General features: G+C 35.1%; 1 protein-coding gene across 1 annotated transcript in view; it reads right to left on the reverse strand.

Annotated features, from left to right (window-relative positions):
• LOC150083150 (DNA excision repair protein ERCC-6-like) overlaps positions 1-13378 on the reverse strand; it is a 382705-nt gene that overhangs the window by 120502 nt on the left and 248825 nt on the right. Inside the window, exon 11 of the mRNA XM_090377075.1 lies at positions 397-507. Coding sequence (XP_090233201.1) covers positions 397-507 — 111 coding nt within the window. The remainder of the gene's footprint in view (positions 1-396; positions 508-13378) is intronic.

Raw genomic sequence — 13378 nt, forward strand, 5'->3', positions numbered from 1 at the left:
TTAAGGCTCAGCTGCTCAGCTGGACAGGTATTTTGAACGAACAGAGGGGTGAAGTGGAAGTGGTTTTTTTTTTTTTTTTTTGGCTGATGCTGCATAAGCTTGCTTTCTTGCATCAAATGCCTCTACTAATGCTAATGCTAATGCTAAGTAGCATATTTTATTTGTAACATTATAATGATTCAATACTAATATTATAATGTAAATAACAAAAATAAATAAATAAATTTTTGCATTCATATAGAATACAATAGTTTGGAACATTATACCGTCTTTGATTTTATCTTTCTCAGTGTGTGTTATCAGCAGTTAAAGACTCCCTTGCAGCTCTTGTATACTGAAATTTCAATTTCTTATTAAGTTGCCAAAATAAATTGCATATATAAGAATGATACATACAGAGTTGAAATTGTGAATAGCAGGCTGACGTGCACTAATCGGAGTGGTTCCATCCAGAGTCATGTAATTATATCCTTGAGCCTTTACAAAAGATGCTAATATCTCTAACATCTAAGAAAAGGTGTGTGAAATACAATTTATTAAAACTTTCTAATAATACTAAGTACAATATGAAAAACAATATCAACTAACAGCCAGTCAAATAAATTCTATATGCTAAATTAAATGGAATGCTATATATTTCATTACTTTCTTAAAGAAGGTTGCGATATACTGATCAACCATTCCCAATCTTTCAACGAGCAATGAGGGTTCCTTCCTCCCTCAGATAATATATTATATGGAATTCCTCATAAAATAAGCAATAAAACACTATTTTGAAATAAAAATTACTTTATTTTTGCAAAAAAAAAAAAAACCTCAAAAAAAACCCCACTTAATCATATTCATACAAAGTTCTCAAATTCGCAATAGAAACATTACCAGAAACATGGTAATGTTTCTAGCAGGGATAAGGAGGTGATTATCTCCTTGTATAAGGCAATGGTCAGGCCACACCTTGAGTACCGTATACAGGTCTGGAGGCCTCATTTTAAGAAGGATGTAGAGCTGTTGGCAACAGAGAAGGGCAACAAGATTAGTGAATGGAACAAAGGGTTGCTCTTATGAAGAAAGGCTTAAGTTTTGCAAATTAAAGTGTCTGGAGACTAGGCATCTGCAAGGTGATCTGATTGAGGTGTATAAAGCCTTGAATGGTTTGGGCATGCTCAATGCTGATGGGATTCCTCCTCTTACTCAGAGGCGCCTCAGTAGCCAGGTGGGAAGGAACAGCAGTGCGTAGCACACGCTTCTTGATTAGACCAGGGTTAGACCCGTCACCACCAAATACGGAGGATGCGGAAAGGTCAGGGAATGACCACCGCATATCCCCGGAGCAATATGGCCTTAGTTGCTAATGCTCCTAAAAAACAAAACAAACAAACATCCTCTTACTCAGAATAATCACCTGAGAGGACATAAATTCAAATTGAGGAAAGACAGATGTAGGATAGATGTGCGGAAGTTTGCCTTTAGCCAGCGGATAGTTGGTTGGTGGAACAGACTTCCATCCTTTGTTGTAGAAGTTGATAGCCTAAATAAATTTAAGGCTGAGCTGTACAGGTATCTGGAACCAAGGAATGTTGAAATGGGAGCTTTTTTTTTTTTTGGCTGATGCTGCATAAGCTTGCTTCCTTGCATTGTATGCCTCTACTAATGCTAATGCTAACATTAGCATTAGTAATGGCAAGATGGAAATTTGTTCCAGCAAGCAACTACCAGGCAAACTTCCCCACATCTACTCTGTAACCGTCCTTTTTCAATATGAATTTGTGTCCCCTCATATGCATAGTCTGAGCAAGAGAAAGACCTCGCAGGTGCCTAGTCTCCAGGTACTGCAATTTGCAGAAGTGAAGCTTTTCTTCTTAAGCCCATAGACATATTAAAAACAGGTGTTACATTCTCAAAAATGAAATTTGACCACAGTAATGTTAAATAAATGTCAGCAAAACAGCAGTTTATGCTTAATCAATGATTTATTTATCTAAAGAAATAAAAACAGACTATATAAATTCTCAGGTGATAGATGACTTTCATCAACCGGTGAAATACCACCACTTTGCTTATTGGAGGCTTGAAGTGGTGAAACCCATGTTTAGTCTCTAGAGCAAAGTTTCCGGCATCCCCCTCCCCTCTCCCCATACGTCTCCTTCAACCCATGCACGGTACTAAGTACTATAGGTTTTGATACCTTTTGTGTTTGGGGTTCTCATAAAAAAAAATAATAATAAATAAATAAATAAAATCAAGCAAATTATAATAATAAAGAAATGATTTATGACTTACAAATGTTAAAGAATATTTACTCTTCATCATCATCAATTAAATGCACAAGTTGATCACTCATTGTTGGCTTGGCACTGGCTGTTGGTTTTGTTGGAAGCATACAGAGTTATCTTCTTCAGAAATGCTTCAACAGCCATTTGTTTCCATGACAGTCTTCTGCTTTCTTTATAAATTTCACAAATAGCATGAATAAGCATTTTTTAAATCTGCAAAAACTTTTCTAGTGCACTCGAAATTTGAATCGTGTGACTCGAAAATCAATTGCTTTTCTATGTGTTGAAAAGCTTTGTCAAAAAATCCCTTGAGAATGAATTAACAAACAGGAGTTTCAGTTGTTAAATCTTCTTCTTCCTCAGCTTCTTCACATTTGCTATTTCAAAGATGTCTTCATTTGTGAGCTTTCCAATGTGTGCTTGAAGCAGATCAGTGATGTCAGTTGTAGAAACCTCAAAGTGCAATTGGTTAACAATATTATTAAGATTAACGACCTCTTCTGCTTTTGTATAATTGAATAATTGTATACAATTGTATAATTGAAATCCTTAAAAATTGTCAATAAACTGAGGACAGTTTATTCCAAACACCCTTCATATTTTTCTCTGTAATTTTGTCCAAGGCTCGTTTTATTATTCTGATTGCATCTAAAATATGGAATTCTTTCCAAAATTCTTTGATTTAGACCTCCCTCCTTATCCATTGCATTAATTAGTGTATCAAACATCTCCTAAAGATAATGCACTTTAAATGTTGAAATAATGCCTTGGTTCACTGGCTGCAAACGTAGTGTTGTATTTGGTGGAAAAAAAAAAAAAATTATTTTAACATTATGGTGATGATGTTGCAGAAATGGTGAATGGCCAGATGCATTTTCTAAAATCACCTGAAAATGAATATTTTTATCTACACAATATTAGATTGATTATGTTCTAGTGAAGAAAAGATAAAGAAACCAACTAAACACTTGTTTCAATCATCCAGGAGCAGATATGGAAAGTGATCACTCACTAGTTACTGCAAAATGCGAGCTAAGGCATAAGAAAATACAAAGAACAAATAATAAAAAGTGGAATGTGAGACTATTACAGGAACACAAAGTGGGAGAAGAGTTTAAGAAAGAAACAAATGCAATAATTGTAACAAAAAAAAAAAAAAAAAAAAATCAAATGGAAGATAGTGAAAGAGACTCTGGAAAACCAAAAGCACAGGAAAACTACTGATTAGTAATAAAGACATAGGAACAAGATGGAAAGGGTACATAGAAAACCTCTATGATGGAAACCAAATAAGTGAGGAAGCCTTAGAGGCCAAAAATGAAGTAAAAGAGGATGTCCTGGGGCCAGACCTACTAGAATTAGAACGTAGAAGAGCTCTAAATGAGATCCCCAATGGAAAAGCAGTAGGGACATATAAATAATGGTTGCCAAAAAAGAAAGTCAGAGTAAAACAGAAGATAGAAATAGATAACAAGGAAATTTAAAAAGTAATTTCATTTGTATATCTAGTAAGCGACATACTGGAGGATGGCAAAAGCCCATTTAGAAATAAAAAGGAGAATTGCTATAGCGAAAGAAGCACTTAGGAAAAAGAAATCATTTATTTCAAGAAAAATAAAAAACGTAAAGATGAAGAGATTCATGGAAACCTATATATAGAATATACTGCTGTATGGATGTGAAACATTGTCAATAACAGCAATGGACTGGAGGAGAATTGAAGCATTTGAGATGTTTTGCTGGAGAACGTTGATGAAAATCAACTAGAGAGACAAAAAGAAGAATGAAGAAGTCCTCATAGCTGAGGAACAAAGAATAATCAAGGGGAAGATTCAGTTCCTAAGACATCTCTGGAGACACAATGTTTGGATAGTAAACTACTAGGACAGCTTGAAGGGAAAAGAAGCAGAGGACGACCAAGAATCACAATACTTGATGATGTGCTCCGACTCTCAAAAATGAACTACAGGGAAGCTAAACAAAAAGCCCAAATTCAGGTTGATTGGAGAAAAAAGATCTCTATGGCAACATGGCTTGGCCCTTAGAATGATGATGATAATGATATTGTTTTACTTCAGGCACAAAGTGATGCAAAAATCAATCTTTGAATAGTGAAACAGTAACCCAAGCTTTATGATTGAATTTCCATATGACTGGAAGTGTAGCTTTCACAATTCCTTTAAGTACCCTTGAATTTTCAAAATGATACACAAGCAAGGGTTTTAATTTTCAGTTGTCAGCAGCATTACCATCAAGCAATAATGTTAAGCGATCTTTTGAAGCTTTAAAACCATCGAAGATACTTTTGCAATGTAACTTCTGGACAGCATGTGCTTCCAAAAGAGACCTACATTAAAAATTTGAGATGGCATGTAATCCTCTTCTATTAAATTCTTCTAATTTTTTAGGAAATAATTTTGCCACTTCAGTATTAGCACTCACAGATTCTCCTTGCACTTTAACGTTATGCCAACCAGCTCTTTTTTATAACGATCAAACCACCCACTACTTGCAATGAAAGTTTCTTCACAGCTGCCCCCCTATTTTGTCTTTAAGCATCTCAAATATGGATAAAGCTTTTGCACGAATAGTAGCATAGGTAACAGGCATATTTAATCATTGTTTGATCACTTATCCATGTAGTTAAAAGTTTCTCCATTTGAGGAATAATGCTGTCAACTTCTTTAGTAATAACCAAGTAGACTGCATGAATTGTGAAATTTTAACTTCCTTCAAATACAGTAGAACGTTGGTTATCTGGAATAATTTGAAAGGCTGATCTTTCTTCTTCTTCTTTTTTTTTATTTTATTATTATTAACGGTAGTACAGTGGTAGTACCATTAATGGTAGTAAGTGCCGGTTATAGTGATCACACTTGCAAATTGAATTTTGATTCTAATAAGCGAAAGATCGAGTTTATTACCTGTTTATAACAGATTGCACAAACAAAAAGCCCAAAAAACCGCAAATTATTTTTACTGTTTTATGGTTGTGACCTCTAGAATTATGTGACCTTCAGAAATGTGCTTTAGAAAAATATCACAGAGACTACTAGGTTTTCTCGGAAACCATTAGTGAATTTCAGATTTGCCATGCCAGTGGGGTAGTTTATCTTATCAAATGTGGAGAATGTGATGCCAAATATGTGGGGCAAACAGGTGGGCCATTGCATTTGAGAATTAATGTTGACAGATCTCATATCAGGTCTTTTAATAACAAAAAAGATGTTGAATTGCAGCACTTTCAAGTTCATAGTTTTAAGAACATTTCCATCTCTATTTTTGCCATAGGAGGTAATTATAAAAATAGGTTGGGTTTAGAAAACCTTCATATTCTAAAGCAAAAATCACTTTATCCATATGGACTGAACAGTAAATTTAATGAACAATGCTTCGCCAGCATTAAACAGGAACCAATGTGTATATAATATGTTCCAATTAGTCAAGACAGTCATTAGACATTATAGGAGAAATAGTTTACATTGCGGTACTAATAAGGAATTACGTAGGGTGGATAAATTAGGCAACTTTTCAGATTTGTTAAAGTCATGGGATCAACCTATAATTAGCAAGATTATTCATGACATGGTTTTTGGTATGAAGATTAGCAGGTTAAAGGCCTTGCTGAATCTATGTAAGGATTACAACTTTATCAATTTACACCTGCATCATTTATTGTTTGATATATTTAAGTTTAAACTGGGAAATATCAACGTAGTTACTAAGGAATTCATACGTTTTAAATTTTGAATAGCGTTTTAGACAACATTAATTTAGAACAGATTCTAAACCGCTTTAACTATGCAGTGCCTTTAGTTAGTTCAAGAATTTTGCACTAGATTCAGTTATGTTAAGCCTATAGGTCTAACAGTCTGTAATTATAAAAAGGAAGCGATAATGCTAAATAGTGTAGAGAATGATGCCCTGTGCTTCCACCATTTACCAGAATATCCATTCTTATGTGGATATACACCATAAGCATATTATTACAGGAGACTTGAATATTGTCCAGCATGAAGAATTAAGGAAATTGTTATCTTATGGGTTTAATTTTAGGACTAGTGTTAAACAAATTTGTAAGCAAATTCGCATTGATCTGATACAATTTAGTCTAAAATTGGCATATAAATGTATACCTGTAGAGGCTTTCCACATGTGGGTTTGGCTTGCATATGAGGCATTTGGTTAAGAAAATAAGTTCAAATGGTGTGATAAGACCATGATATTTGATTTAAAGTTAATTAAACAGCAGTTATCGAAAATGCAACCTAGATTTATTATCACTACTATTGATAAGCAGCCAACAACTATGGTATTATTTGTAAAAAGTTTTATACTGCCGCTTTAGCTAAAGAACTTAACAACAGCACAACTTACAAGAAAGAGGAAACAAGCAGCAATATTATCAGCAAGAGACTGGTTGCTATGAATAAAAGGTTAAAACTGAACTACTCTAATACTAAATTTCTATGTGCATTGGATCCCTAAATTTCATAAGTCCACTGTTGCATTTAGGTTTATAACTTCTTGTAGAGATAATTATGTAAAAATACCACATAAAAAGCTAGAATCTTTGTTAAAAATTGTATTGAAAATGTGGTGGAATCTAAAATTATTTTAAATAATAACATAGTCTTGAATTACCTGAATACCAATTCACAGAAATTACACTAGTAAATTAATAAGAGGAGTTTACCTCAATATAGTACGTGGAACACTTCCGTATGATACCCTCCAGAAATTAAAACGGAAAAAACGAAAAAATCGGCAACTTACCGGTACATTAAAGTAAAAAATAAATAATTAAAGTAAAATATAAATAATTAAATAATCAATTTAACACAATTCAAAAACAATTAAAATTCAAATTAATGCAATTAAAAGAATCTAACGAAAATATTCAAAAAAATTGAATTTTTTTGTTCAAATTCAAAAAAAATTGTTCCACGTACTATATTGAGGTAAACTCCTCTTATTAATTTACTAATATTATTATCAACGTAGAACATATTGAGTATTACAGCTCTGATTCATACTATCAAACAGAAATTACACATATCGGTACATATGACTTTAAAAATCTTTTCACTAGTATATCTCATAACTTAACTTAAAAAAAGGTATTCAGTGAATATTATAATACATATAGTAGGGTTATATCTTGTGATAAGTATTACGGGACAATTTAATAGATTTATGTTTATTTAATTGCTATATCATCAATGGTAGTACAGTATATAGACAGCATATGGGAGTGAGTGTGTAGTTCGTGTATTGTAGCTAATCTGTATTTGCATCACTATGAAGGTAAATTTAGTAAAAGTACAATACTCTATAGATATATAGATGACCTTATTGCTATTAATGAGCCTAATTTTCTACAGGATATTGCTATTTTTTTATCCTACTGAATTACAGTTTGAGTGTACTAATAAACAGAGTATGTTAATAGCCACATTTCTAGATATAGAAATGCATATTACAAACTAAAGTATATGACAAACATAAGAGATTTTAAATTTGAGACAATTAACTTTACACATTGGCATTCAAACATCTCCCATAGAATTCATAGTAATATTATTGTATCGCAGGGTTTAAGATTAATTAGAATATGCAATATTCTCAAAAATATTTTAGTTTCACTAAGAATTTATTAATAAGCTCAGGAGAAATGATTTCCCTCTTAAATTTATATTTAAGTATCTATGTAGAGCTGTTTTTATAGTTATGAAAGTATGGCATGAAAGTATTAACCCTTATACAGTAGTTAAAAAGTTAGGGATATACTAATCAGATGCCTTCTTTTTAGCTTATGTACATATTGGGCACTTCCCATGGAACTGTTGATCTGTGTCTTACACTCTGAAAAAGTTGTACCCATAGTTGTTCTATGGGAAGGAATTAATTTTTAATTTTAATGGTTTGTAAATTTATATTTTTATTAATATCTAGTGTTTTTCATCATTTTATATGGTAATTGGTTTAAATTTCTTTTTCACCATGGTTTCCAGTTGCTTATGTTTCAATTTCTTGATAGGTTTCTGTTGTTTAAAGGTTTTTTTTTTTTTTTTTTTTTCTGTCACAAATAAAATAAATTTCCATAAATAGACATTGGTAATTGTCTTATTGCCATATGGTGCAGCATAAGCCTGAGGCTTATGTTGCACCATACGGCTAATAATAATAAAGTCAGAATGTTCTGCACAGTGTTGTGAATAGAGCTACAGGTAGACAGTGGATGGGTATTGTTATTGTTATTTTGGTTTTTAGGAGCATTAGCAACTAAGGCCATATTGCTCCGGGAATATGCGGTGGTCATTCCCTGACCTTTCCACATCCTCCGTATTTGGTGGTAATGGGCTTGAACCCCGGTCTAATCAAGAAGCGTGTGCTACACACTGCTGCTCCTTCCCACCTGGCTACGGAGGTGCCACAGAGGATGGGTATTAGACTTTGTTGCATTCTTAAGCAAAAAAGTCACATGCTGGTATTTGAGCATGCCAGGGTGGAAGTGGCTGTTTTGGTATTTGAGCAACCTTGTCTATCATGATGTTAGGCTCAGTGAGTAGCTCTTGAACATGAATGCCAAATGGGTGATTGGCAGCTGGACATATGTTAAAAAAGATTTTTCCAAAAACTCAAAAATGGATGTCCACATTGGGTGATATGGCAGGGAGTTCAGCTTAAAGGCATACTGTAGAGACAACAGTTTTTGTCGAAGCGACAAGGATGGTTCATTTGCTTCTACATACAGACTTTGGACAGGTGATGTTCTGATTGCACTAGTAGCAATATGAATGGCCTGATGGTGAATGGGGGTCAAGCCAGTGAAGTGAGCTATTTCTGGCAGATCATATACCCGAGACCCATAATCTAATTTTGAATGTACAGGTGCATGGCACAGATGGAGTAAAGTGTTTTACTCCATCACAAGTTCCACCACAAGAGTGGAAGAGAGAGAATGAAGAATGTTAAGCCCTCTCATGCATTTTGTGCGTAGCTGACGAATTGTGTTGTGATTTGACAAAATACGACTCGTATTTTTGTCAAATACGAGTCCCAAGAATTTCATCTCTGTTACTACTGGAATGGTGCTTTGGCCAAGGGTAACTCAGGCTCCAATGAGAACCTCAAACCATTTTAGACAGTCAATGTTTAGTCAAACCAGTTTAGACAGTCAATGGCTTGTTGCAGTTGTCTCTCTTGAAAAATATGCTGAAGCCGATGTTTTTTTTTACGGTTGGAGGAAATTGTTCGGTAATGGACTTTAATGCGTAACACTTAAAACAGATCCTTGCGGTACCCCCTCCACTTGGCAAAAGAGCTGGGAAAGGGATCATACTTGAACATGGAAATGATGACAGGTTAAGAAGTTTTTAATAAAAACAGGAAGGTGATGTCTTAGACTGAAGTTTAAAGGTCTTTTAAAATAATAAATCTCCAAGCTGTATTGTACGCTTTTTCCATGTCAAAGAAGATGGACACCAAGTATTCTCTTTTTAAGAAAGCATCTCGAATAGATGTTTCCCATCTAATTAAGTGGTCCAAAGCGGACCTGTTCCTTCAGGAGCTGCACTGAAAACGAGAGAGGTAATTTGATTCTAGGTACCATAAGAGGTGAGTGTTAACTATCCCCTCCAATATTTTGCACAGACAGCTAGTCAGAGCAATAGTTTTCCAGAGATTTAGGATCCTTTCCTGGCTTGGCAAAAGCCAGGAAAGAGCAGTTTCCATGTGCCAGGAATCTGGAAACTACTCTTCAAGGAAGATTCTGTTGTACAGGAAGAGAAGGTCCATGGAGTTTGGTGAAGGTGTTTCATCATTTCATAATGGATGTTATCTGGTCCATTAGTGGTAGCCTTTGTAAGTGCAAGTGCTATTTTAAGCTTGTGGATGGTAAATGGCCCATTATATGGGTAGAAACCATTTGATGTAAAATTAAGGGAATGTTTTTCAGTTTTATGTTTCAGGACCAGAAAATATGGGGAGTAAGATTAGGTTCCTGAGATGGATTTTCATTTCCCCAAGAGCATTTGCAATTGCAGTAGAGTCTGTAATAGTACATCCATTTTATTCAAGGACCAATGAAAGGGGTGCAGTGTATTTTCTCTTCATTTTCCAGATTTTTTCCAAATACTTTCTGTGATGTACCTAACTGCATCATTGATAGGCTTCTGACTGACTGGTGATATCAAAATTTGCCACATTTTGAAAGGCATTCCAGTCAGCCTAATCAATCCTCCACCACAATAACCTAACAGGAAGGCATGGTTTCCCATTAATTAGAGTGGTTATCATGGAAGTGATCACTTCCATAAGAGTTCTTGTCCATCACCCAAGTAAGTGAAGGGAGGAGAGAAGGGGGAGCAGATAGAAAGATCGGTAGCAGAAAATGTATGGGTAGGCATATGGAAGAAGGTGTTAGTTCCCACATTTAGAAGGGAGAGATTATTGTCAGTGAGCATATACTTTATGACACATCCCCTTCCATTAATATCAGCACTACCCCACAGGTTATTATGTCCTTTGAAATCCCTGAGAATTAGGATAGGGGAAGGTAGCTACACAACGAGCTCATCAAGGTCTCAACAGGAGATGTCAGCCCTGTAGTCGAACAGACTTTTAATAAAACCCAACCATAAGGCAAACTGCTACGGCTTCTAAGTTAGTGGAAAGCAGTACAGGCTGGAAAGGGGTCTGGTTGCCCTCCATGGGCAGATCCATCCCCAGTTCTATCCTTACGTACGATTTAAATATGTAATCGATTTTCATTTCAAATATGTTCCTGCAAGCAAAAGCAAACTGGCTCATGCTTTTGCAGGACAGCCTTGATGTCATCTGTATTGCATCGGAATCCATGGCAATTCCACTGTAGGTATTTTTAGGACAACTGGAATAATATCTACAGTGTTGCCCTTCTCTGTACATGCTCAAGGAAATTAAATTAAATTAAATTTTGTCTGTTTATACTCCGGCACGACAACCAAGTCAGTAGAGTTTACAATAAATCATCAATACAAATATTTATCGTATTTAGTAGCCACTCAAGGAACGTGGACTATGCACTCTCGCTCCTGACCACTCGGCTACGTCAGACCTCTACATCCTTCCTAAAATTGGGCCACCAGACCTGTACACAATACTCAAGGCGTGGCCTAACCATTGCCTTATACAAAGGGATAACCACCACCTTTTTCCCTGCTAGTAAAATTCCTGTATATCAATGACAAAACCCCATGACCTGCTCTTGCAGCCTGTCTGCATTGCTCAGAAAACTTCATATCTGACTTCACAATTTCTCCCAGGTCTTATTCATTTTCTACCACTCTAAGTGTAGTACCACACAGTTGGTACATTCCTCTGGAGTTACTTCTACCCATATGCAGTATTTTGCATTTGTCAATGTTAAACTTCAGTTGCCACTTCTTAGCCCATCTGCCCAAATTTTCTAGATCCTGTTGCAGATGATATAAAATTAAGGGAATGTTTTTCAGTTTTATGTTTCAGGACCAGAAAATATGGGGAGTAAGATTAGGTTCCTGAGATGGATTTTCATTTCCCCAAGAGCATTTGCTATTGCAGTAGAGTCTGTAATAGTACATCCATTATATTCCAGGACCAATGAAAGGGGGTGTGTGCAGTGTATTTTCTCTTCATTTTCCGGATTTTTTCCAAATACTTTCTGTGATGTACTTTCTGCATCACTGATAGGCTCCAGTTGCCACTTTTCAGCCCATCTGCCCAAATTTTCTAGATCCTGTTGCAGTAGCACACTGCCATTACTGACATTAACAACCCTGCCAACCGTTGTATCACCTGCAAACTTCGACACTAAGCCTTCATTAATATCATTGATAAATAAACAAAACAACAGTGGGCCCAACACCGAAACCTGTGGGACTCCACTAATAACATTAGTCCATGAAGAGCAATGTCCATTGATTATAACCCTCTGTCTTCTCTCACTCAACCACCTTTTTATCCATTGTAGCAATTTACCCTTAATATCATTCTGCTCCAATTTGTACAGTAGTCTTCCATTTGTAAAATAATAAGAGAAGTTTACCTAAATATAGTACGTAGAACACTTCTGTATAATACTCTCCAGAAATGAAATTAAAATGAAAAAAATCGAAAAACTTACATTAGAGTAACAAAAATTTTAAAAATAATTAAAAATCAATTGACTAAGTATTTTGGCCTCGTTAAATAAAAAAGTATATTCTTCGTTAAAGGCGTGAAAGGCTAATTCTGACGCTGCTAAACGAGAAGCACGAACTGAGGCCGCATGTTGATTAACACGAATATTCAAAGGAAAACGCATCAAACCCTGGTAACACGGGTCACAATCACTGCAAGAAATGTTGTATATCAAGTCGTTAATTTGTGTTGCGAACAAGGAAAGGACTGAGTGATTGTTCAGTATGGTGTGCAATTTCCATATTGGCTCAGCCACAATTTTAAATTCGGTATCTTTAAAGAATCTGTTAAGCTGTTTGTGCCACTGTTCAACATATGGGAGAGAAATAAAGTATTTTTTGATATTACTATTGTTGGTTAGTGTAGTATTTTGTATCCTATCCTTAGTTTGTACCCTAATTCGGTTTATTGTAGCAAGAGGATAATCCCTGTTTAAGAATCTGCTGGTTAATATTTGTATTTCTAAGCCCAAAGCAGATTCCATCGTTGAATATTTGTAGGCATTTAGAAATTGATTAAAGATAATCGATTATTTGTAGGTGAACGGGTGATAGCTGTTATAAAGTAGAAGCATACCGGTGTTTGTAGGTTTTCGATAGATGTTAAATTGGATTTTATCCGAGTCCCAAGTAAGCGAGAAATTTAGAAAATTTAATGACTTTGTATCCGTATCCTCCCTTTCCAATGTAAATTTGAGCCTAGAATGAATATTATTAAACGAATGTAAAATATGTCTTGGATAGTACTACTATCAGTAATAACTAGAACATCATCTAAATACCTCCCATATTATGTGATACAGGGTCAAAAAGGCATCGAATGTACATGCTCAATCGTTGAGAGGTAGATCTCTGATATTAAGCCGCTCAGGCTCAATCCCATTGGCAAACCAAAAATTTGTT

Source organism: Mastigoproctus giganteus, chromosome 7 (genome assembly GCF_048544385.1).
Source record: "Mastigoproctus giganteus isolate SK-2022 chromosome 7, ASM4854438v1, whole genome shotgun sequence".
NCBI classification, from domain to species: domain Eukaryota; kingdom Metazoa; phylum Arthropoda; class Arachnida; order Uropygi; family Thelyphonidae; genus Mastigoproctus; species Mastigoproctus giganteus.